This window comes from Pelodiscus sinensis, chromosome 3 (genome assembly GCF_049634645.1).
Source record: "Pelodiscus sinensis isolate JC-2024 chromosome 3, ASM4963464v1, whole genome shotgun sequence".
NCBI classification, from domain to species: domain Eukaryota; kingdom Metazoa; phylum Chordata; order Testudines; family Trionychidae; genus Pelodiscus; species Pelodiscus sinensis.
Window position 1 is genome coordinate 31,933,838 of NC_134713.1, and position 26,036 is coordinate 31,959,873.

Here is a 26,036-nt window from a genome sequence, read left to right on the forward strand (position 1 = left end):
TTTTACGGTTGATTTACTTGTGCAAAAGAGCAATTGAAGTGTGGATGCTCCACGGGTTTTTGCGCAAAAACAGCTGTTTTCATGCAACAATCTTGCAGTGTAGACGTTGCTTCATAGTAGAGATGCAGCCTATTTTATTTTAATTATTTTGCCACTATGGCTTATACCAGTTCTCTGAAAAAATAACCAAAAGGACTCTGAGGTCACTATCATTGTGCCAATACTCCTAACTAGCATAGCTGTGCTGGCAAAACTTTTAAATGCAGCCCATGCCACAGAAAACGGTTTTCCAAGTGTTTAAACAAAGCCTCACACATCAGATGTTCAAAACCTGATTCCTGAAAGCTTTTCATCTGCACTTTCAATCCAAATCCTGATTCCAGTGAAGTTATTGGCAAAAATCCTGTTTTTTTCAATGGATCAGAATTTGACCTGAAGTGCATTAGCAGTAAAAGCAGTAAAGTTCGAAATTGTTAGTTAAAAAGTATGTTGAATGTTATTTACAAAGGCATCTGAATATTCTGCCAGTGATTGTGGTTTTAGAGCCCAATTTATTTTGAAAAATAAATGTCTCTCCTCTATTGCTGTGTTAAACATTCACATTCACACTCACACACTCACACACACACACACACACACACACACGCACACACATGGGAGTGACCAACTAATGGACTATATAGTGAAGAGAATAAAATTAACTTTACAAAATGGGCTGTGAAATGCACAAAATAAAGAGACTTTTTGTGGGGAATTCTCTTCCTAAGCGCTTTCAATTATATAGGTTGAACCTCCTAAATCTGATATTCTCTGGTCTGGCAACATCTGTGATCTAGAAAGACCATGGATGTTGCTGGACCAAAGAGCCCCAGCTATTGAGAGTCCAGCAGCCAGGAGCCCCAGCATGGGCCGGGAACAGCAGGGCCAGCAGTGGCCGAGAACTCCCATCCTCAGGGAGTCCCAGCTAGGTGGGGCAGCAGCTGGGCCAGCAGGAGCCCAGAGCATGGGGAGTCCCTGCAGGAAAGGGCAGAAGCAGGGCTGGCAGGAGCCCCATCTCTGGGGAGCCCTGGCTGGGCAGGGAAGAAGCAGGGCCAGAGCCCAAGCCCAGCAGCATCTCTGGCCCCCTGGCAGGACTGGCAACAGCTGGAGCTTGAGCCCGGGCCAGCAGGGCCAGAGCCCAGTAGCAGTGGGGCCAGTAACTGGCAGGAGTGGCAGGCTGGGAGGCCAGTGGCAAGGGACCTTCTCTTGTCCAGCAAATTCCCTCATTCAGGACTGGTCAGGCCCCAAAGGTGCTGGACCAGCGAGGTCCATCCTGTACTGAGTTTAGGGGTTACTTGCCTCAATAGCAGATAAAATGTCTTCAGAAACAAGTGTGATTTTTAAATTATTGGTGTCCCTTTAATTATGGGCAAACTGCATTCTGATGTTTCCAGTAAAGTCTGCAGTGGAGTTCTGCATTGCTATCATCAGCAAAAATTGAACACATTCTCTTCTGCAAAACTATCTGAAGGGTCTCCAAGATACACATCTGTTATGATTGCAACAAGATATGGAAAGCAGATAAGTCTCTATTATCATGGTTCCACAAGGTAGAGTTTACCAAGCATGGTTGGTTCTATATTATATATCCTGCTCATAAATTTTATCAGAAGTCTCAAAGGCTTGTATTATCCAATACAATTTATTAACTGGTGATCATATTTCACTTTTTGGTTTTATTTCAATGGAATGGTATTTGTAGTTGTTAGCTAATTTTCTTCCCTACGGCTGCGTCTAGACTGTAAGTTTTTCCGCAAGAGCAGCCGCTTTTGCGCAAAAACTTGCCAGCTGTCTACACTGGCCGTTTGATTTTGCGCAAAAGCACTGACGTTCTACTGTCTGAAATCAGTGCTTCTTGCGCAAATGCTTTGACGTTCCCGTTCGGGCAAAAGCCCTTTTCCTGAAATGTTTTTGCGCACGAGGGCCAGTGTAGACAACTGAGAACCGTTTTGCGCTAAAAAGCCCCAATGGCAAAAATGGCGATCGGGGCTTTCTTGCGCAAAACCGCATCTAGATTGGCATGGACGCTTTTTCGCAAAAAGTGCTTTTGCGCAAAAGCGTCCATACCAATCTAGAAGCTCTTTTCCGCAAATGCTTTTAACGGAAAAACTTTTCCGTTAAAAGCTTTTGCGGAAAATCATGCCAGTCTAGATGCAGCCGACTAGTCTTAGTCCTACTCTTCACTTAAAAATTGGATTGACCTAGCTACATTGCTCAAGCCTGTGCAATTAAGTGATTGGGCAACAAAATAGCAAATGAAATGTAATGTTGATAAATGTAAAGTAATGCACATTGGAAAAAAGAATCCCAACTATAGATACAATATGATGTGGACTAATTTGGCTACAACTACTCAAGAGAAAGATCTTGAAGTCATTGTAGATAGTTCTCTGAAAACATCCAGTCAGTGTGCAGCAGCAGTCAAAAAAGCAAATAGAATGTTAGGAGGCATTAAAAAAGGAATAGAGAATAAGACAGAAAATATCTTATTGCCTCTATATAACACCATGGTATGCCCACATCTTGAATACTATGTACAGATGTGGTTGCCTCATCTCAAAAAAGATATATTGGCATTGGAAAAGGTTCAGAAAAGGGCTTTAAATTATTATGGGTTTGGAACAGGTCCCATATGAACAGAGATTAAAAAGACTTGGACTTTTCATCTTAGAAAAGAGGAGACTAAGGGGAGACTATAGATAGAAGTCTATAAAATCATGACTGGGTTGGAAAAAGTTAATAAAGAAAAGTTATTTATTTATTCCCACAATAAAAGAACTAGGGGTCACCAAATGAAATTAATAGGCAGCAGGTTTAAAACAAACAAAAGGAAGTTTTTCTTCACTCAGCACATAGTCAATCTGTGGAACTCCTTGCAAAAGGAAGTGGTGAAGGCTAGAACTTAACAGGGTTCAAAAGAGAGCTACATAGATTCATGGAATTTAGGTCCATCAATGGCTATTACCCTGGATGGGTAGGAATAGTGTTCTTCCTTCAACTTCCTGCTGTGTAGACAATGCCAAAAGCCAAATTAAGCTATTTCAACTTCTGCTAAGCAATTAAAGTAACTGAAGTTGCATAGCTTAATTTGACTTTAACCCTGCTGTATAGACGTGCCCTAGTGTCAATAGTATCTTCCACCTCTTATTAGAATTAGGGAACTCTGGTAGGGAAATTAGAATAAACTATGTCTCCTGTTATGATTGCAGATGGCACTGGGAGGTCTTGAGAAGTATGACTCGCAGTCTCTGTATGACTGGAATGTATATAAACAGAGAGGCAAAGGAGTGCTAGGTCATGAAGCAAGCCAACCTGAGCTAATCATTCCAAAGTAGCTCGTACATACTAGCTAGTAAAAAGCAGCCCATTGCTGCCTCCTGAGCAGCATCTGTTCCATGAATAAATAGATTACTTCATTTCCCAGTGCTGTCAATCTGGAAACTTTCACAAGCTCCAAATTCATACAAACAAAGATTTTTCTGTCACAAGTAGTTTGACCTGATAGATGAACTGAATGAGATTTTGTGGGAGGTAATAGTTTGTTGCCCTTAGGCAATTTATCTCATTCTTCCAGAAACTGAAAGATGATGGTGTCTTTAATCAGTTTTGTTTTTGTTTTTTGCAAAAGAGAAACATAAAATCCATTATTTGTATTTGGAGAAGATCAAGATAGAGATAACGAGGCATGTAGCATGTATCCTGACTGGTAAACACTTATCCTTGATTCATTCTTAAAGTATCAGCAACACTGTGAGTACTGTGCAAAGTATAATTATCCAGATGTTTAAAATGTAGAATTGGTCTAATCCCTTCCTCTATAGATGCAACAGACTGAGAACTGAATCTGTTAAACATGAAATCTATCTTCTTCATTGGCTGTGTCTACATCACAAATTAACTGTAACATTGGTAGTCATGCCCATGGCAGCTTTAATAGAGCTAAAGTAAGTAAAACAGCAGTGAAACACAGTGGCAGAGACCCTGAACCCCTTAACCACAAACAAATTCTTTCCAGTAACCATGCAGCACATCTCCATCATAGGCATCCAGGAACCCACCTCTGCAATGAGCCCTGGAGTCAACTCTGTTCACACATCTACATAAGAGATTTCATCATTGGACCCAACAACATCAGCCACCACATCAGAGGCTCATTTAACTGCACATCCACTAATGTGATCTATGCCATCAAATGCCAGCAATGCCCCACTGCCATGTATATTGGCTAAACTAGACAGTCTCTATGGGAAAGAATTAATGGACACAAATCAGATATCTGAAAAGGCAACACACAGAAATCTTCTGGAGAACATTTTAACCAGCCTGGGCACTCGTTAATGGATCTAAAAGTCACCAATTCCAGAAGCCAAATACACAGGGAAGCCTTGGAACTTAATTTCATTTACGGGTTTGGGACCCATCACAAAGATATGAACAAAGACATTACCTGGCTAGCATACTACCTTCCACATCCTAATGACTTAATGATAGAAATGTAGCCGTGTTAGTCTGGGGTAGCTAATGGGGTAGCTAATGACTTAAAAAACCCAAACAATCGGTACTCAAGAACAATTTGCACCTTCTCTATCAGCTTCATGTGGCATGAATGCTCTAAATTGACTATTTCTTTCCCCCTTTTGCCATTCCCTATTTATTTTGGAATTGGACCTTTATTAACTCCATTCATTGAAGAAGTGGGTTGTGCCCACGAAAGCTCATGATACCATCTACGTTTTATTAGTCTTTAAGTTGCTGCTAGACTATTCTTTGTTTTTTAAGTTTTTCCAGTTACAGGCAGTCCCCGGGTTACGTACAAGATAGGGACTATAGGTTTGTTCTTAAGTAAAATTTGTATGTAAGTCGGAACTGGTACATATTGTAGGGGAAACTCTAGCCAAACATTTCTCCAGAGCTCAGTTTTATTCTCCCACACCTCACTTCCCTCAGTCCTTTATTCTCAAGCTGAGGTGTCTGCTGAGAAAAGCCGCTCCGCGTCTCCCTGGTCTGCTGGGGGGGGGCGCTAGCTTCGCGTCTTCCTGGTCTGATGGGGGGAAGCAGCTAGTGCGGGGTTGCCTCACCCCGTTTGTAAGTAGGGATCCTATGTAAGTCGGATCCATGTAACCCGGGGACTGCCTGTATAGACTTACACAGCTACCCCTCTGAAGCTCTTAAAACCAGCATGACTTCACTGCTGTTTCTAGCCAAACACCCTAAATTAAAGTATGAAGACCTATGTCTGATGGCCAGTTGTTGCCTTAGGCGTAATAACCAGGAATACACTTACAACAAAAGACAACATCTTTCAAAAAAAAATCAGAATCTTGCAAATATAACCTGCATTCCCCATACAGGCCATTATCACAACTGAACAAAATCCAAAAATATTATGACTCATGCCAGAGATGTACAGAATATTCACTAAAATATCATGTTTGATCATAAAATCAGACACACATAGGACTGGAAGGGACCTCGAGAGGTCATCTAGTCCAGTCTCCTGCACTGCACAGCAGGACTGAGTAAACCTAGAGCATCCCTGGTCTAACCTGTGCTTACAAACCTGCAATTGGAGGTATTCCACAATCTCCCTTAGTAACCTTAACTATCCTCATAGTTAGCAAGGTGTTCCTCATACATAACCTAAATATCCTTTGCTGCAGATTACATTGATTACATCTTGCTTTACCTTCCATGGACATGAAGAACAACTGATCTCCATCCTCTTTATAACAGTCCTTAATATGCAGGTCCTTCATAGAGAATACAGGCTGAAACTATTACGTGGAACAATAAGCAGCTCCAATTTTGAGGATCCTAAGGACCACATATTTTATCCCAGTTCTCAATGATCAAGCCACCTCTGATTGGAGTTCTTGTAAAGCAAACAGTTTGAAGTAGGAAACAAGCTGAGTCTGGAGATATGAGACCAGCCTTTTATTCAAAGTTGTCTTCAGAGAACAGTGGAGGTGTTTTAGAGAACCAACTGGTTGAATCTTTAATTTAGGGCTGTCATGCAATTAAAAAAATTAATCGTGATTAATCGCATGCACTGCCCCTTTGAAATGCTGCAGCAGTGTTTCAAAGGGGCAGCACTGCGGAAGCCCAGAATCAGCTGGAGTCCCCAGCTGACCCCGGATTGATGCAGTGCTGCCTCTTGGAAAGGTTGCCCTGGCGTTTCCAAGGGGCAGCATTGCAGAAACCCGGGATTAGCTGGAGTTCCCAGCTGACCCCAGGCTCCATGCAGTGCTGCCCCTTTAAAGCACCACGACAGCACTTCAAAGGGGTATCGCAACGCGGAGCCGGGGATCAGCTGGGCACTCCAGCTGATCCCCGGCTCCTAATGCGCTGCCCCTTTGAAGCTCCAGACCAGCACTTCAAAGGAGCAGCATAGCGTGGAGCTGGAGATCAGCTGGAGTTTCAATGTATGTATGAGATGATGGTGTTTGGTGAGGGGATTTAAGTCTATTAGAACCTGATGAAACCTTGTAGAAAGGTGGCATGTACACAGGAAGGATAGGTTCCACCTAAACCAAAACATAAAACGATTGCTGGCATGTAAAAGGTTTAAGAAGAAGTTTTAATCTAAAGGCTGGAAGAAAGCCAACTCATGCAGAGGAGCACACGGTTCAGACAGTGACATTCCTGAAGGGAAGATTTATTAAAGAGTATATTCTATATCCCTGTACAGATAAGAGGACAGAAGTTGATAAAATACAGGTAGAAAGTGGAGAACTAATGAAAAGAAACAGTTTTATTTAATTAAATCACACAAAGGCATGATAAATAATGATAAATATTATACCTGTTTGTATACAAATGCTAGAAATCTAAATATTAAGATGGATGAACTTGATATCTGGCATTAAATGAGGATATTGATAAAATAGAAATTACAGAAACTTTGTAGAACAATCATAATCAAGGGGATACAATAATACCAGGGTAAAAAATATACAGGAATGACAGAGTAGGTAATTCTGGTTGGTGAGTAGCAATATATGTGAAAATAGCATGGAGTTAAATATAGTAAAATCTTAAACAAACAATACCATATAATCTCTATGGATAGAAATGCCATGCTTCATTAATAAAAACACAGCAGTGGGAATATACTACCAATCTTATGGTGATCGTGAAATGCTCAGGAAGATTAGAAAAGCTACAAAAACAGAAAACTCAATAATAATGGGGGATTTCAATTATTCCCATAATGACTGGGTTTACGTCTCCTTAGAACCAAATGCAAAGATAGAATTTCTAGACAGCATTAATGATTGCTTCTTGGAACAGCTAGCCTAGTCTAAGGTGTGACTAATCTCTGAACTGCTCAATAATATGGTAGTAATTGTAATAGTGATTATAATGTAACTAGATGTACCCGGCATTACTCGGGTCCTTAATGCAAATACGTTTTGTTTTTCTTCATTTAAATCATTGTTCTGGGGTGGGGCTGAAGATGAAGGGTTCAGGCTGCCCTGGGGAGAGAGGACATCCCCCACCTTCTCTCACCACAGCAGATTGGGGCCAAGTGAGAAGCACCTGTAGCCAGGGGAGGGATGCATGTCCCGGAGCCTGGGGACAGACAGAAAGACAAACAGACAAACTCTCTGATATGTATAGTAGATAGCTGCCCCTTTCTCTACCTCTGCCCTCTGCTGGCTCAATAGGGTTACATCTGTCCTGATCCCCATCTCTGGCCCCTTGCTGCCCTACTGTGGTCATTCTGCAGTATAATTCCCCCCAACAGACCTCTCCCTTTAAATTTTTGAGAAACCATTGAATTCCAGGCGCATTTCATTATCCTGGCACAACCAAACCCTGAGGTTGCTTTATAATATAAGAGGAAGCTGCACACCAAATGCGGTGGTCCTAGCTCTTACCATTCAGGAGTTCTTGAACAAACAGACTCACAGATAAATACTCATTTCTAAAATATACAGTAAGATTAAATGTCTTCTCCTTTGGGGGGAGAATAACATAGAAGCCCAACACATTAGCATTTAGCTTCAGAAAGGAGAATTACACAAAAATGACGACACTAGTTAAATGGAAAATAAAAGTTACAGTCAAAAAACTGAAATGTATTAAAAACACCATAATAGAGGCTTAAATCAAATGTTTATCCCAAATTATAAAACATAGTGGCTGTGTCTACACTGGCACCTTTTTCCGGAAATGCTTAAAATGGAACAGTTTTCCGTTTTAAGTTTTTCCGGAAAAGGAGCGTCTACATTGGCCCCGGAGTTACCGTTATAACGATGCGCTTTTCCGGAAAAGCGTGTCTACATTGGCGGCACACTTTTCCAGAAAAGCAGAAGCCCGGAGCCATTTTGAAGAGGGCAAAGGCCACCAGACCTTTCCGGGGGCGGGGCCAGAGCGCCGTTCAGACACGTGCTTAAAGGGGTCTTGCCAGACAGCCATTGGTCTCCTGCTCCCATGCCTTGGGGCCTCTGCCAGGGACTGACACCCTTCGCAGGGTCGGTGGTTGCCCTCTGAGTTTTGGGGACACCACCCTTTGGCCCCCAACTGCTTTTCCCTGAGTTTTGTTTTTTCTGCCCTGCTCTGTCTGCTATGGAGCCGTGGGTGGCCATGTACCTGCTTGGGCCCATGTTTCAGCTGTACAAGTGCCTGCTGCTCGTGCTGGAGGCTGGTGCCATGGTGTACATGTACCAGGAGGCAGAGATCGCCTTGGACTCCCTCACCAGGGAGGCCCTGGCAACCATATCGCATCAGCACCCCACCGTGGTGAGGCCCGCCTGGAGTTTGAAGAGCAGCACCGACTGGTGGGACCGGGTGGTCCTTGGACTATGGGACGACCAGCAATGGATCAGGAATTTCTGGATGAGAAAGCGGACGTTCCTGCAGCTGTGCACCTGGCTCACCACCCGGTTGCGGGCACCCATCCCCGTGAACAAGAGGGTCGCCATTGCGCTCTGGAAGCTGGCCACACCGGACAGCTACCGCTCGGTGGCACAGCAGTTCGGGGTGGGAAGATCAACCATCGGAGTGATTGTCGTGGAGGTAAGTCCCGGGGGGAGTGGGATGGGGGGAGGGTGCTGCACTCCAGGCCCAGGGACAGCAAGACTCCAGGCTGGGTCATCCAGGGGTTTGGGCCGTCCCTCCCTTGCACAGGCCTGGTGGGGGTGGGGGTGGCCGTGGGACGAGGAGGGCCCTGGTGTGTGTGTGTGTGTGTGTGTATGGACAGAGGGAATCAAGGGGGAGCCCAAGGGAGCACACACTCACCCCTGCCGAATGTGATGTGTTCCCTTGTGTTTCTCTGCACCCTTCTGCAGGTCGTCCACGCCATCAATGACGTCCTGCTCCCGAGAATCATCCGCCTGCGTGACGTGGATGATACCATGGCTGGCTTCGCTGCCCTCGGGTTCCCCAACTGCGGGGGAGCCCTGGACGCCACCCACATCCCCATCCGGGCCCCGGAGCATCGAGCGGGCCATTTCATGAACCGCAAGGGGTACTGCTCCATTGTTCTGCAAGCCCTCGTGGACCACTGGGGCCGCTTCCTGGACATTTACAGGGGCTGGTCTGGCCGGGCACACGACACCCGCATACTCCGGAACTCTGGACTCTTTCGCAGGTTGGAGGCGGGCACCTACTTCCCCCGGCGGGACTTGACTGTTGGGGATGTGCCTATGCCCATCTGTGTCGTCGGGGACATGACCTACCCCCTGATGCCCTGGCTAATGCGGCCCTACACTGGGCAGCTGGACCAGAACCGGGCCCGGTTCAATGACCGCCTCAACCGGGCCCGAAACCCAGTGGAGCTGGCCTTTGGACGTTTAAAAGCCCGCTTCAGTTGTCTGCTCACCCGTCTCGAGATGGGTGACCAGAATGAAACGGAGGTACTGGCCGCGTGCTGCGTACTCCAACATTGTGGAGCGCAGTGGGAAGGCCTTCCTCCCTGCATGGATGGCAGCCGAGGCACAGACGTTGGAACAGCCCAACACAGCTGCCATCCACCAGGCGCGCCAGGATGCGGTGCGCATCAGAGAGGCCCTGGTGGACATGTTTGCCCAAGCCCCGTAGTAGGGTCGGCTGGGTCTCCCCAGACTACTCCCTCCCATCCCATACCCTTCCCCACTCCCTCCCCTTACCTCCCCCCAGTTGTAAAGCATCGGGTCAAAGCACATCGGCCGTCATCGTGACTGTTCGTCGGGTGCGTTGGGCTTAGGTAGGGTTTTTCTTTTTAGTTTAGGCTAGGGTTTAGGCCACCATCGCCTGTCCTGAAGAACAGCCAAGAGGATTCGGGGTTTGTGCGGAAGGCTCAAGTCAGCGTACCTGATCCCAGTCGTCTTCCGTTGAGGGATCTCCTGGCTGTTCCTCTCCTGAGGCCCGGAAGGACCAAAGGATTGAGGTGGCCAGCAACACTACCCAATTGTCCTCCCTGAGCCTATGTTTAATACTCTGTAGTGTGCATCTTTTAACCGTTCTTGCTTGTTTGTAAATATAGTTTGTGGTTTACATTTTATTGAAAAATCTCAGTATTTCTTTATGCGCCACAAACCAATGACCACTTACAAAGGGCCCGCCCCTCCCCCGGTGATAGAGTAAAGAATTTGTTGACCACAGTTTGTAACCCTGTTAAATTTAAGTGGCTAATTGGCATCTCAAATAATTTCTTACAGTTACTAGAGTAACACAATAACCAACACAAGAATGAACTGAAAAATAGACAACTTTTTATTTACAAGGGGGGGGGGAAGACCTTCAACTGGGACAGAGAGGGGGGCAGTTACTGCGATGGGCGGCCCCTGCGAGCGCTCCTCCGGGGGGGACCTGCACACGCTGGGCAGACCGTGTCAGGGCAGCCTGCACGGGGAGGTGGGCAGGAGCAGGGGCAGGAGCAGGAGCAGGAGCAGGGGCAGGGGCAGAGGCAGGGGCAGGAGCTGGGATAGGAGCAGGGATAGGAGGGGGCATGGGCTGTGCTCCAGGAGGGATGGCGGGGGCATGGGGTCCGGCCATGCCATAGTGGATGGCGTGCACTAAATGTGCCGTGAGCATGTCCATAGAGGTGCGCATCCCTCTGCACTCAGGCTATGTCTAGACTGCAAGCCTCTTTCGAAAGAGAGCATCTAGACTGCACGTTGAACTTTCAAAAAAGCGGCTTGCTTTTTCGAAAGAAAGCATCCAGTGAGTCTGGATGCTCTCTTTCGAAGAAGCCCTATTTACATTCAAGAACGCCTTCTTTCGAAAGAGGAACTTTCGAAAGAAGGCGTTCTTCCTCGTAAATTGAGGTTTACCGCCGTCGAAAGAAAAGCCACGTTCTTTCGATTTAATTTCGAAAGAATGCGGCTTGAGTCTGGACGCAGGTGAAGTTTTTTCGAAAAAAGGCTACTTTTTTCGAAAAAACCCCTGAGTCTGGACACAGCCTCAGTGAGAAAGGCAGCCCAGCCCTCCTGCCGCCACTGCAGGTCCCCCTGCACCCGCTCTTCAATGGAGCCCTGGATTCCCTCCACGGCGGTCACGTGGCGGCGCAGAAGCTGGTCCCTCTGACGCAGCCTGCGCCTCCGGAGTTGGCCAGCTGGGGGTGCCGCTGCTGTCACAGTGGAGGGTCTGGTGCTGGGTCCCACTGCAGGGAAGAGAAGAAAGGATGGGTCAGTCAGGCAGGCCGTCCACTGACCCCACACCTCATGCCCTCACCCCTGAGCCCAGGTGACCCCACAGTTGTGTGGCTTGGGACCACTCTCTTCCCCTCCTGCCCCTGTGTTGTATGTTGGCAAGGAGGACCACCCCTGGAATAGGGTCCTCCCTCCAGTATTGTAAGCACCGGTCTGTATCCTGACCCCGTGGAGGGCGGGAAGGTGCTTGTGCTGCGTTCACCTGTGGAACTCCCTGCCGGTGGAGACTGTGAAAAGCTTTGGGCTAATCACTGGTGTTTGACAGGGAGCGAGATGCATCCCCACACAGTGCCTGGGAGCACATCTGGGCTCTCAGATCCCCTCGCGTGGGATATCTCCTGGACAGAACCAGAAGAGTGACTGGGTGGGGGGGGTGTTCCATCCTTGCAGCAAAACTTAGGGGCCCTTGTCCCTCCCATTATCCCTCCCGCAAGGCCGGTAGCCCAGGGACATGTGTGGCCACAGTGGGGACTCCCCTCAGGGAGCCAGCCAAGGCTCCGGGAGCAGGCGAGGGGCTTGGTGGGGTCCACGGTCACAGGACTGTGACGCTGCGGCATACCCAACAGCAGCTGGCTGTGTCTCACAGCCAGGCATGGGACAGTGTGCCGTTCTCCATGTTGCACCCTTAGTGGAGGTACAGGCTCTGGGCTGAGTCCCTGGGGCCCTGGCCGGTTCCAGCCGGCATCCACCCTTCCCCCTGTTCCCGCCGAATGTGTGTGAGCAGCACGGTCCCAGGCGTGCCCTGCAGCTGCCATGTGCCGCTCGGTCACCAGGCTGCCCGTGGTTGCACGTGCTGCTTGCTGCCTAATGCTACGCAGCGTGCAGCTCACGTGGCCTGAGTGACATGCTCTCCCCCTCCTCCCTCCAGGCACCTGGCTCCCCCCCTCTCCCCGCCCTCCGCCCCCTGCCCTTTGATAGTGAAAACTGCAAAGACTCACCAGTGGGTTCCTCCCCGGCCTCGGCCTCGAAGGAGCTGCTGGAGGGGGCCTGCTGGGCAGTGTCAACGCTGGCCTCCTCTCCCCCGGACGCGCTGCCGCTGTCCTCTCTGTCCCCCGCCTCGGTGGGCCGGATGATGGCGGGGAGGCGCTGGCACGTGTCCACCGGCATGTCCGGGCCTTGCGGGACTGGCTGGCCCAGAAAAGCGTTCATGCGCTCGAAGTACGGGCAGGCGTCTGGTCCTGCCCCCCCTGCCCTCGCTGGCCCGGACGTACCCCAGCCGCAGCTCTTTCACTTTTGAGCGGACCTGCTCACAATTGTGGCTGGGGTGTCCCTGCTGCACCAGGTTGTTGGCCATCCGGGTGTAAATGTCAACATTCCTGCGCCTGGAATGCAGGTCATGGAGACCCTCCTCCTCCTGCCAGAGGTCCAGGAGGGACTCCAGCTCCCTGGGGGTCCAGGATGGGGCCCGCCGTTTGCGGCCCCTGGGGGCCTGCTGAGCTGAGGGTTCAGGTGGCTCAGCACCCGGAGCTGCCATGCTGGGCTGCGAGGTGGCTGCTGGGCAGCACAGAGGCACGTGGCAGAGCTCAGGCCGCAGGTCTGAGGCACGCTCCTGCCACGTGCGCCCAGCTGCCTCTGAGCTCTTTAAGAGCTCGGGTTACCAGGAAGTCCAAGGCTCCTATGGGGTCTCGCGGCGTCCAAACTGCTTTTTTCCGTTTCTTCTGCTTTTCCGGAAAAGCTATCTACACTGGCCCTTTTCCGGAAAAGCTTTTCTGGAAAAAGGACTTTTGCCCGAGCGGGAGCAGCGTAGCTTTTCCGGAATAGCGGCTGATTTTGTACAGTAAATCGTCACTGCTTTTCCGGAAATTCAAGGGGCCAGTGTAGACAGCTCGCAGCTTATTCCGGAAAAGCAGCTGCTTTTCCGGAATAAGTGGCCCAGTGTAGACACAGCCAGTAAGAGAAGACCAAAAAAAGTAACATCATGGCTGAAAGAAGTGGTTAAAACAAAAGACATCCTTTAAAAGTTAAACGTTAAATCCTACTGAGTTAAATAGAAAAGAACATTAACTCTGGCAAGACAAGTGTAAAAGTACAATTAGATAGGCCAAAGAGTAAGTAGCAAGAGACACAAAAACTAACCATTTTTTAAGTACATGAGAAGCAGGAAGTGTACCATACAATCAGCACCTGGACAATCAAGGTGCTTAACGAGCACTCAGAGAAGGCAGGGTCACTGAAGAGAAGAAAATGATTTTTTGCATCAGTCTTCACTTCATTTTTTTTAGGTGACAAATCTGAGGAGATGTCCTAGACTGAAAAGAGCAGGGTTTCCCAACATATGGGTTGGGACCCAAATGTGGGTCGCCATTACATTTCAAAAGGGACACCAAGTGTCTCCCCAGGTGGCGCTGCCCTTCCTCCTCCCCCGATTTTTTAATTACCTTGGATCACCAAGTCTTCCTGAATTGTCAGAATGGGTCCCCATCTGGAAACAGTTGGGAACCGCTGTGTTAGAGGGAGATGTTGGTACAAACTGATACATTAAACCAGTGGTTTTCAAACTTTTTTTTCTCATGACCCAGTTGAACAAAATTGTTGATGCCCGTGACCCAGCATAATTTGACTGAGGTGTGGTCTGAGGAGGAGTGTAGGGAGGGGGCTCCAGGTTTGGGAATGTGTCAGGGCTAAGGCAGGAGGGGCTTACCTTGAGCAGCTCCTTGTCAGCAGTGCAGCAGGGATGCTAAGGCAGGCTTCCTACCTCTCCCGGCACCACAGACCATGCTGCACCCCATAAGCAGCCATCAGCAGGTTCCCTGCCTATGGGAGTGCTGAGCTAGTGCTTGGGGCAGGGACAGTGCATGGAGCCTTGTGCATTCTCTTCCTCATCCTGCCTTCCCCAGCTAGGAGCTGAGCCGACAGTAGCCTGCTTTAGCGCTCCCACTGGTCACCTGATCTCCCTGCAGCAATCAGACCCAGAGCCTGACATTCCATGACCCAGTACTGGGTCACAACCCGTAGTTTGAAATCTATTGCATTAAACAGTAATAAGCAACCACGGTCAGGTGGTATTTACCCATGTAATCTGAAGGAAATCGAACCCAGAACTACAGTGTAAACCATGGATTCAAATTCAGGGTCAAGCGTAACTCCTATCTACACATAAACCGTGAAAATGCAGGGCTCAGACTTAGGGTCCCATGACTCTAGAGGGGGTCTAAGCCTGAGTTAAGCTGGGACCTGAGTTCAAACAGGGACCCAGAGTTCAAATCCCAGGGTGTTCAGTGTAATCACAGACCCACTAGACCAGTGGTCTCCAATCTTTTTATACCCAAGATCACTTTTTAAATCTCAGAACAGGCAAAGATCTACCGCCCCGCCCCTTCAATGAAGCCCCGCCCTCTCTATTCTCTTCCTGTCCATCACTTGCTATCCCCAGGTCTTACTTACACACTCTGATAAACAGTTTATTTTTAAATTATGCGATATATAAAATTAAAATCACGTGTTTATCATTATGAAATAAATGGTCTGTTTTTTATTCATGCTATTTAAATCTAAAATGAAGCATTTATAATTATACATTTTATGGGGACAGAGTTCTGTGGCTGGAGGCAGGGGAGAGGGAACTGGGTGCTGGGAGGGCAGAGGACAGGGAGGGAAGGGACAGCAGTTTAGCATGGGCCAGCAGGGGAGGGACCCTTCCTGGTACAGCAAATCTCCTCATTTGTGGCAGGTCAGCTCCTAAGGGTGCCGGACCAGGGAGGTCCCACCTATAGTTAACTTAAATAAAGGGTTGCTTTGTCCAGAGACTCAAAGAAATCTATTTCTACCTTATTCCTGTCAAAGAGAGAAGGAGGGAGGGAGAGACTATACTAATTGAATTCTTTCTCTCTATTTTAAAGGGCCAAGAATATTTTATACTAATTAATTTATTAGAGGGAAAGAAATCTGCCTTGAATTTACCTGATCGATGGGCATCTCCACTTTCAGATTTTTGTCTTCTTGTACCTCTGCTGCCCCTTGAACTTCTCCCCGGGGTTTACCAGCTTTAAAAATACTTGGTGCTGCAAAGTAATGGAAAGCATCAATTATAAAATACTGCTTGTACACCTCCATGAACATGTCGCAGTTCCTTGTTCACCAAATTAGGATTATTAAAAGTAGTTATTTTTCTTAGTAAATAAAGAATCAATTCTATAATATGAAAAACAGTAATTTTGGTTTTATTTCCAAAAGTTGTACAAGCTAATTTTTTTCAAAGTAAAAAATGTATCCCTGTTGAAATATTTTATTTTTGCCTGAAAGGACTTACTAGGAAGCATGGTGCAGCACATTTGGCCAAGAAAGGGTTATGTATCAGCACAAATATTAATGTTCAGTAAATTAAAACTATTAAAGAAACAGATTAAAAATGCTAAATTATCAGTCTTCGTGACTTAGAAGAGTAAAGGGCAAATAGCAAGACTGCACATTCAAAAGTTAGAAGCAGAATGAAGAGCAGCAATTTGTATACTTTAATATTAAAGTATGTAGAGACCCTGATTAGACTTTTTGTGCTAGGTGACATATAAATATAAGTAGACAGGTAAACACAGTCTCTAATATACTGAGAAGGGTGTAGAAGAAACTTCCATATAAAAAGAGATAGGCAAGTGAGGAGCTGGGGCTCTGTTCCATCCACATTACTACCTAACAGCACTAGTGAAGCAGGAAACAGAAGATTATGAGTCCTATCGGTTCGGGCATAGTGGATATCCCACCTACAGAAGTCCTGATTGACAGTACCTGCTTTATTGCCTCATTGGCCCAAGAACGCTATTTAAGGCCAAGGGTAAACATCTTGAAGCTCTCTGTGCAACTACTTGGGACCTTCCCTGGCTTGCTGCTGCAAATAGATTCTGCTGCACACTCCTGATGCCTTTCTTTGCTCCTGGTTCCTGACTCTAACCCTGTTCTTGATACCTGATCTCACACCCCAGCTCTGCTTCTGGCACCTCTGTTTCTGGTCCCCTGCTCTACTTCTAATGCCTTGCCATGCCTTGATTCTACTAACCCTAATTTGGCAGGTTCATTGACCTCACCTAGAACCTGATCCTATGGCATGACACTAGTACAAACTGCTGCTTGTGGCCTTGACCCTCTAGACTGACCTCACACTATGTTCTCAAGTCCCCTACAACTCAGGCCTTAGCCTCCCACTTCAATCCCAATAGCTGGGTTCCTGACCACCCGCACCTCCCTTTCTCCCCGTTCACTCCCATCTAATGAACTCACTATCTAAGAAAGGTTTAGAATATACATACAAATATACATGGTAGATATACCATATACATACTGCCTACATCTACACTGACATGATTTTCCGAAAATGCTTTTAATGGAAAAGTTTTCCATTAAAAGCATTTTCGGAAAAGCACGTCCAGATTGGCAGGATGCTTTTCCGCAAAAGCACTTTTTGCGGAAAAGCATCCGTGGCCAATCTAGACGCGGTTTTCCACAAAAAAGCCCCGATTGCCATTTTCGCGATCGGGGCTTTTTTGCGGAAAACACTACTGTGCTGTTTACACTGGCCCTTTTGTGCAAACGTTTTTCGGAAAAAGACTTTTGCCCAAACGGGAGCAGCATAGTATTTCCAGAAAAGCACCGACGATCTTACATGAGATTGTCAGTGCTTTTCCGGAAATTCAAGTGGCCAGTGTAGACAGCTGACAACTTTTTCCGCAAAATCATTTGATTTTGCGGAAAAACTTGCCAGTCTAGACACAGCCACTATGTTTATTTCCTAAAGTATAATTTTGTATTAAAAAAAGTAATATAAATATTATAAATAGATGTTTTTTACTCTGTTATGTACACCATAATCCTTTTTAAAATAGCTGACCAAATGATTTGGACGTAGTGAAGAAATTATGGATTAAGAAGCCAGTCTATATGCACCTACATTTTAAAATTTTAGGTTGTGTCTCTTCTCTGTACTTCTGAAGGAACAATATATATTTTTATTTCTCATACATTATATGTAATGGAAACATTTCAGCAACCACTCTATAGACTTAAACAAGATAAAAATTAAATAGTTCATCAAAATAAAATTCTTAAAACACTACTGTTGCCTTTCACAACAGCAGCAGTATTTCACGTTACCCTTATCAGATGGTAGGGGTGTAGCCCTTTCAGGTCTTGCCTTCTTGCCTTCTTTGCTCTCTTTGGCATAAAAAACTGACTGCGCTTTCCCATCAGCTGGTTTGGGACTTTTTTCTGATTTTGCTGAAGGTCTACATGGAGGTTGATGACTTGCACTGTATTTCACTGACTACAAGAAACATTAAACAGAGAACAGCCACATGATTAACTCTCTTTTATATTAACTGTTAATTATGCCCAAATAATTTGTTTGCAACTGTGAACATTCAGCATTAACAACAATGAAGTTCAGCATCCTTCACATATATCTGCTTTAGTTACTTAGAAGATCCTTCTATTTGCATTGCTACTGTTACAGGGCAGCACCAGGAGGAACAGATGAAAATGGGAGATTAAATGGATTCTATACTATTAATAATTATTCAATTGCTTAATCAATTTTACTGTACTATAAAAGCCATTTCCATTAGCCTATAATGCCTTTTTCCATAATCAGACCGTGACTATAATTTACAATGGCAAAGAATTAATCCAAATCATGATTATTGCTCTTATAATGTAGATTTTCATATTTTTAAGTTGTAGATTTAGGATGCATGTGCCTCAGAATTATGACTATGCTTTTTTCAAAGATGCTGCAAGGTTCTTCAGTGTGGTGACACTCAGGGAGGATGTACATTAGATTTCCTCTGTAGGCAGGGTCATAATACTGAGAAGTTATACTTACAAGTTATATATACACGTTATACATACATGTATATAGACAATAAAACTCTCTCTATAGCAATGCTTATCCAACTATAGCATGAAGACATGGGGAAAGACTAACCAGACTTGGAATTATATGTAATATAAAAGAATGCAATATAGGTATGCACATTAATGTTTTAATATTAAGTCTAAAATGAGTCAAAATGAAAAGATGAAATGAAACATTTTGTTATTACATGAACATGTTTTTAAATGAAGTGATTCAATTTTATCAAAATGAAATGTTTGATAAGTTCCAAGCCATATTTGGTGGTTTTCATTTGATAGGAAACTTCAAAGTTTAGTTTTTTCTTCAATTTGGAACACAAAAAATGTAAAATGTTGGCATTTCCTACAGAATGGATGTTCTAATTCCCAGCCAGCCCTACTTGCAATCCTCTTGGTTTTGCCCCTTTATGAGCTTCCAACAGAAACTTGCAACTACAATTTATTATAGGTACATGTGTGTGCATGCATGAGGTGCATCTATATTTCAAAGAAGTTTCATCACCTCAGCCCAATCCTCTAGCGTAGTGCAATTCTAATACAAAAGAGAAATGTCAATAGAGGATGTTGGCTATTGCTGCTATGAATCCAAATACTAAAGATTTTGCAGATTTAATATCTATGCAATCTAAAATATAAGTACATGATTCTATTACTGCTAGAATCATCAGTGCTACTGTTACATTAATTGTTGTTAACCTATAGCATCATTTAAAGGGTTGTGTAACAAAATAATACTTGTGACATGGCAAAGTGGTGTCAATGTTGGTTGCCATATAAGACACTGGAAATACTAACATTAGCAAGTGCTGAAAAATGGAGCAACATCATAACATCTATATACAGTGTCAATTAACAATATTGTGCATGGTACATTTGCTCATTTAATTTCAAACCAAATAATGTACAGATTATTATATATGGCTAATGAATATTTGGGCTAGGGCAACATGCATGGAGAACTGAAAAACTGAATATAAAAATATTTTATTTTAGAATATATTTGTAATTTTTATCATTTAAATTTCAAAGGAAATTCACTTTTGACTTTGTTACGAGTAAGACATCAAAAATCACCCAAGAGGTCAAGTTCAGCACTGCTGTAAAAAAGGCAAACTTCCACTGAACTCCTTCCACAAATATACCTGTCCCTATTTTGCAGTCAGGGAGACACGTCACAACAGTAAGCACTATGCCCAGTAGTAACTGTCTGCAGAACAGAACTCTTATAGCAGATTTATATCCAGTACTGGCATCTTTTAGGTTTAACCTATACTGCCTTAAAATCCATAAAAATACACAGTTAGAATTCAGAATCTGTCACTTCTTACAGTCCATACTGGATTGAAAGTGACTGAATGTAGCGAATATCTGATATCTTTTCCATGACCTATCTGAAATTAGCACGTAGTCTCAGTCCAGTTCTCACTGAAGTATCATAATTGATGCTAATTATCATCCTACCTAGCAACCGTAATCCAAAGCAGAAATCGGCATGGGGTTTGAACTACTTTCTCATTTCTAGATGTAGTTTCTCAGTTGGGTAAAATGATGCTAGTGGCGGCAGTACACAGAAGATTTCACTGTAATTATGTATACACTGGGCTTATTTATACATAAAGGCTGTCAGTTTCTATTGCTTTGTATAAGAACATAAGAATAATCATATGGGGTCACACTAAAGGACTATCTAGTCCAGAGTTCTGTCCTCTGAAATGGCTGGTTCCAAATGCTTCAGAGAACAGAACAGAGCATTTTATCAAGCGATTGATTCTCATTCATTCAGCTTTTGCTCTGGCACCTTTTAGATCAGTGATGGGAAACCTTGGCCCACATGACTGATACTTCTTTATCTCAGGCTATGTCTAGACTACCTCCAGTAACCCGGAAAAACTCTGCCACATCCAAGGAACGTATCCGCTTTTTTGGAACAGTTTCCAAAAAAGCGGACGTGTTCTTCCAGCATTGCTGTATTCCTCTCGGTGAGAAGAATAAGGGCTGTTCTGAAAGAGGAGTTTTTCCAAAATTTGGCCCTATGTAGATAGGCCATATTTCAAAAAAGCCTCTGAGGGTACATCTACACTACATCGTTATTTCGAAATATCTAATTTCGAAATAGTTACTTCAAAATAAGATATTTCAAAAAAAACAAGTCTACACACAAAACGCATTTCAAAATAGCCTTTTGCTATTTCGAAATAGTGCGTCCACACTGATTGGATGCTGAATCGCATTTAAAGCCAGCCGAAACCACTTCCGGCAGGGCATCAGGTCAGGAGTTACTTTGTGTGGCTGCTGCCTGAGGCTATCTGAGGCCTGTGCGTAAAGGGACCCCTGGACAGCCAGTTCTCAGGTTTCCCTGCTTGCCTGCCTACCTTGATAAGAGACAGCAAAGCATTTTTTTCTATGTGTGCTCTGGTTGCCCTCACTTGGGACACCACAGCACTCTCCAGCATGGAGCCGGAGCTGCCCCTGGGCACTCTTGTGCTTCTTTTGCATGTGTTGCTGCAAGCTTGGCAGCAGTTTCTGCAGGCTGCCTCACAGCATCTGCTGCAGCCCAACCACCAGGCCGTTATCTGGACCCTCCTGGGGTATGTGGAGGAGCAGCTGCAGCTCCTGGATGCCAGCGTGCCCTGCCGCATCTGGCATCTGGACACCACCAACTGGTGGAACCACATCGTCCTGGAGCACTGGGGAGACTAACAATAGACCCAGAACTTTAGGATGAAGAAGGACACCTTCATGGAGCTCTGGGAGTGGCTTGCCCCTGCTCTGCAGCAACGGGACACACACATGAGGTCTGCCATTCCCCTCCACAAGCATGTGGCCATCGCCCTTTGGAAGCTCCCCACGCTGGATAGCTACTGATCCGTGGGGAACCAGTTAGTCAGGGGGAGATCCACCATCAGAGCAGTGCTCATGCAGGTATGGCAGTCTCTGCCACTGTGCCAGGAGGGAAAGGTGTAAGAAGGGTATGGGCTGCCTTAGGGAAAAGGGGGGGAGGTGGTGAAAGTCCCCTCCCTGGGAGGGTTTGTTCTGTCCCGCCCACACTAAGGACTGCCCGTGGTGGCCAGGATTACAGAGTGGGTTGCTCCTGGGGAATGGGGGAGCGGGGCAGTGGCAGGGAGGGGGCACTCTCAGCCACCCTGGCACCCCAGTGACTCTCAGTTTTGTGTGTCCTTCTGCAGGTGATCAAGGCCATCAACAGAGTGCTGCTCTGCAGAGTCATCTGCCTCACTGATGTGGACGCGGTGATTGAGGGGTTTGGCGGCCTAGGCTTCCCCAACTGTGGGGGGCAATTGACGGGACGCACATCCCCATCTGTGTCCCGGAACACCAGGCCTCCCTGTATATAAACCGGAAGGGATACTTCTTCATCATCCTGCAGGCTGTGTCTGACCACCAGGGCCACTTCATGGAAATTAAGTTCGAACTAGGGATGCAGTGTAGACGTACCCTAACATGGGATGGTCCGACAAAGCACACGACGCGTGGGTTTACCACAACTCCTCCATGTGCTAGAGGCTGCATGCCAGGACTTTCTTCCCCGACCGCCACATCAGGGTTGGAGATGTGGACATGCCTGTATGCCTGGTGGGGGATGTGGCCTATCCCCTACAACCCTGGCTCATGAAGCCCTACATGGGACACCTCAATCCCTCCCGACAGGCCTTTAATGCCAGGCTCGGCAGGGCCCGCATTGTGGTGGAAGGTGCCTTTGGCTGACTGAAGGCCTGTTTTAGATGCCTCCTCACCTGCCTGGACCTCTCTGAGCGGAATATTCCACATGTGGTGGCAGCGTTTTGTGTGCAGCACAATTTGTGTGAGAGGAAGGGGGAGGCTTTCCTGCCAGTCTGGATAGCAGAGGCCAACCACTTGGCTGGCCTGTACATGCAGCCCCGTATGGCTGCCAGCTGGGAGACCTACCGGGAGGCTGTCTGTATCTGGGAGGTCCTGCAGAAGAGCCTCCAAATGGAGGAGGACTAAAGTCTCCCTGGTGTGCCCCACTGGGGGCTTGTGCCTCATTCCACCCTCACATCCTTCCACTTACCCCTCTCTAATCCCCCTTCCCGATGTAAAATAAAGACACATGTGTCGAAGAAAACAAACTCTCTTTATTGAACAAAACTGGGGTAGAGAGGAAGGGGAGGAGAAGCTCAGGGTCCTCTCCTCCACCCACATGGGAGGGCATCCCCGGGGTGGGTGGAGGAGAGGGTGGGAAGGAAGATGTGGGAGGGGGAGCAGGAGTGGGAAGAGGAGCGGTAGCTGGGGAGGCACCAGGGGCTGAAGCGGCAGGAGGCACCAATCTGTGCACCAGGGTCTGCAGGTGGTCACACATGGCACAGCCATGGGCAAGCAGCTCCTGCCAGCTTTCCCATCGGAGCTGCAAGTCTTCATGCACCCAGTAGTCCAGGGTGCGGTGCTGGCCTCGCAGTATCCAGTGGTGCTGCCGCTGGTGGTACTCCTGGTTACGGGTTCTCCTGATGAGTGCCCAGGTGTGGGAGAATGTCCTGGGGGGGGGGTGCGCTGTGCACTCGCAGCTGCTGCGGCTGTGGAGAAACAAGAGAAGTGGTCAGTTATCCCTGGGGACACAATGGGTGAAGCCAGTCCCCCTCTGCAAGGCAAGGACGGCAGGTTTCTGCACCATCGGAGCCGATGTGCTTGCGCACAGGCCATGTTCCACATGTCCTGCTATCCCTGGGAGTGGGAGCTGGCCCAGGACTGCACCCATGCCCCTGTGCTGTATATAGTGTGGGAGTGAGGAGAGGAAGATGTCCCCTTCCTCTGTGTAGAGGGGACTTCTGAAGGGAGGGCATTGTGTAGTGTCCTACCCTGGGGTCAGGAGCATGTCATGTGCCTTCATACAAACATGCATATGGGTAACAGGCCAAGGCCGCTGTATGACAGCCAGCAGGGGCCACATGCTCAGGGGTGGTATGGCACATGTACAGGTTGCTGCGTGATCCATGGTCAGCAAGGGCCACACACGCGATCCCTGTTCTCCTTCTCCCGCCCACCCCCCGCCCCACCCTCCACATAAGGGGACAGTGATGGCACTCACATGTCGTTGCCTTCCCGGCCTCAGACGACACCGGCGACAGGCCTGCTGGGACGGCTCAGGGGTCCTGGGTGTACAGCATGCTCCCTCCAGCTCCTAGCCCTCTTCCTCTTCCTCCTCCTCCTCTGTTTCCTGGTCAGGGCCCTCTGCCCCAGGATCGATGACCACCTGGGAGGCATGGACCATCCTGCCCCCCAGGATGCGGTCCAGGGCATCAAAATAGGGGCAGGGATCTGGGTCTGCCCCTGGTTGGGAGCTGCCCCCTGTGGCCCTGGTATACACCTGCTGCAGCTCCTTTATTTTCATGTGAACCTGCTCCTGGATTCACATGTGGCCTTTGGTGGCCAGGTTGGCAGGCCTGTAGACGGCCATGTTCCTCCACCTAGTGCAGAGATCATGGACGTTGGAGGCATCCCTCCAAACCTGAATTAGGTCCATGATCTCTGCACTGGACCAGGAAGGCACCCGCCTTTTCTGGCCCCTGGCAGGCCCCTGGGAGCTGACAGACTGCTCCTGGGGAGTAGTGAAGGGCTGGCTGGCACTGGCTGCCTGGTGCATGCTGGGACCACTGGGTCAGGTGCAGCTAGGGTTGCCAGATGGTGGAAACAAAAATATCGAAACACCCCCCCCCCCAAACAAAACGGGGAAAAATTCTGTTGAAGGGAAAAAAAGGGGGGGAGACCAAAGTTGTTGCGCAAAAAAAAAAAAGACACCAAGTAAGCCAAAAAAAATTAAAATAAAACAGCATTAAATGCATGTCCCCTTTCAGAGTTAGGGATAGGAACAGGGGAAAGGTTGAGCACTAAGACCCAGGGGAAAGCATTGCTTCCCCTAGGTCCTTTTTTGGCCGGCAGCCATTTTGTGCCGGCAGCCTCGGGGAACCAGGTAAGCATGTGGGCTGGGGTCGGTGAGCTGGGGATGTTGGGAGCCAGAGGAGGGCTCGGGGAGGAGGGGGAAGAAGCCGGGCGCTGAGTGTTTGTAGGGTTGCCAGGTGCCCAGCATTTTCACCTCCTGGCCAGGGAAAAATTCAGAAAATACTGGATATTTTAGGTATCCGGTATTCTCTGAATTTTTTTACTGGACAGGAGCTGAAAATACCGGACTGTCCGGGTGAGTACCGGACACCTGGCAACCCTAGGTACAGAAACTGCAGTGTGGGGGAGGGGGAAGGGGAGGAGAGAAGTTTTCCTGGTTGGGGCCAGAGTGGCCATCAGGGCACCCTGGGAAGGGCTGGAGGCCCCCTATTTCAAAATAAGCTTCTACACAGTGCTTATTTCAAAATAGCAATTTCAAAATTGGTGCTATTCCTCGTGGAATGAGGTTTACCAATTTTGAAATAAGCCCTTTGCTATTTCAATTTCATTTAAAAAATGGCTGTGGAGACGCTGGTAAAGTTATTTCGAAATAACAGCTGTTATTTGTTACCCTTACAGAAAAAAGCAGAAAAAGATACACAAATTGTGAACCGCAGTTTGTGTATCTTTTTTCAACTTTTCCCTGAAATGTAGACATATCCTCAGTGGACCACAAGATTATCATAACCAAGATGGTTTCCCCGGATAGGGTAGTTTTACTCACTGCATTTGCATAGCTAGAATTTGCGGGGTGTGCTGATAGAACCATAGCAGCACTTTGATTGGATGCAATCTATGTTGTATTCAATCAGCATGCACCTCACTTCACATGGTTTTATTTTACATGCATGTCACTTTAGTAATACCAGTAGGAAAATAACTATGTGGCTGGAAACCAGCAAAATCGAGCAACCCCATGTATGGGCAACAGTAAATAAAATGTCTCAGGGGCCAGGCATAGAACTCCAGGGGGCCACATGCAGTCCCAGGGCACAGGCTTCCCACCACAATGTTCTTAATAAACTTAAAAATAGACACCATTTAACTTATCCATATTTAGAAGTTACAATTACTGAAGAGTAAAAAAAAGTGCTGTTACCCCCAAAAATTCCTACTGGAGACCAGGCAGGGTTACACTGGGCATACTCTCTGGTGACAAAGGTGGATGAGTCAATAAACTAAAGAAGATAGAGCTGCCATCAAAGGTTTAAACTAAAGAGGGAACCAGCTATTTCTCTCTCACACAAACAAACAAACAATCACACACACACCAACATTCATTCACTCATTCACACACATTCATTCCTGCCCTCAGGCACTCACACACTTACACAGGCATATGGGTTGCAGAAGGAGCCAAGGCGTGTTGGTTCTGGAGGGTCTGTCTGCTGATCATGGCAGGGGAGCTGGTCAGGAAAGAAACTGGCTGTAGAAAGAGGAGCTTCACAAGAAGAGAAAAAAGGGGGGGGCTTCTGCCACATGCTCTCTCCTTTTATTGCCTCTGTATAGCTCCTATGACTCATCCATCTTCATCACCAGAGAGCATGCCCAGACTTCCCTTGATCAAGCAGAGCAGCAGTCTTCTTTGTTTGCTCCCCTTGGTATGATGAC

General features: G+C 46.9%; 1 protein-coding gene across 1 annotated transcript in view; it reads right to left on the reverse strand.

Annotated features, from left to right (window-relative positions):
- Positions 1-26,036, reverse strand: part of DCDC2C (doublecortin domain containing 2C) — a 128,476-nt gene that overhangs the window by 43,392 nt on the left and 59,048 nt on the right. The window contains exons 7-8 of the mRNA XM_075923537.1: positions 17,757-17,925; positions 15,576-15,676 (exon numbers count right to left, since the gene is read on the reverse strand). Of these exons, the coding sequence (XP_075779652.1) occupies positions 15,576-15,676; positions 17,757-17,925 (270 nt within the window). The remainder of the gene's footprint in view (positions 1-15,575; positions 15,677-17,756; positions 17,926-26,036) is intronic.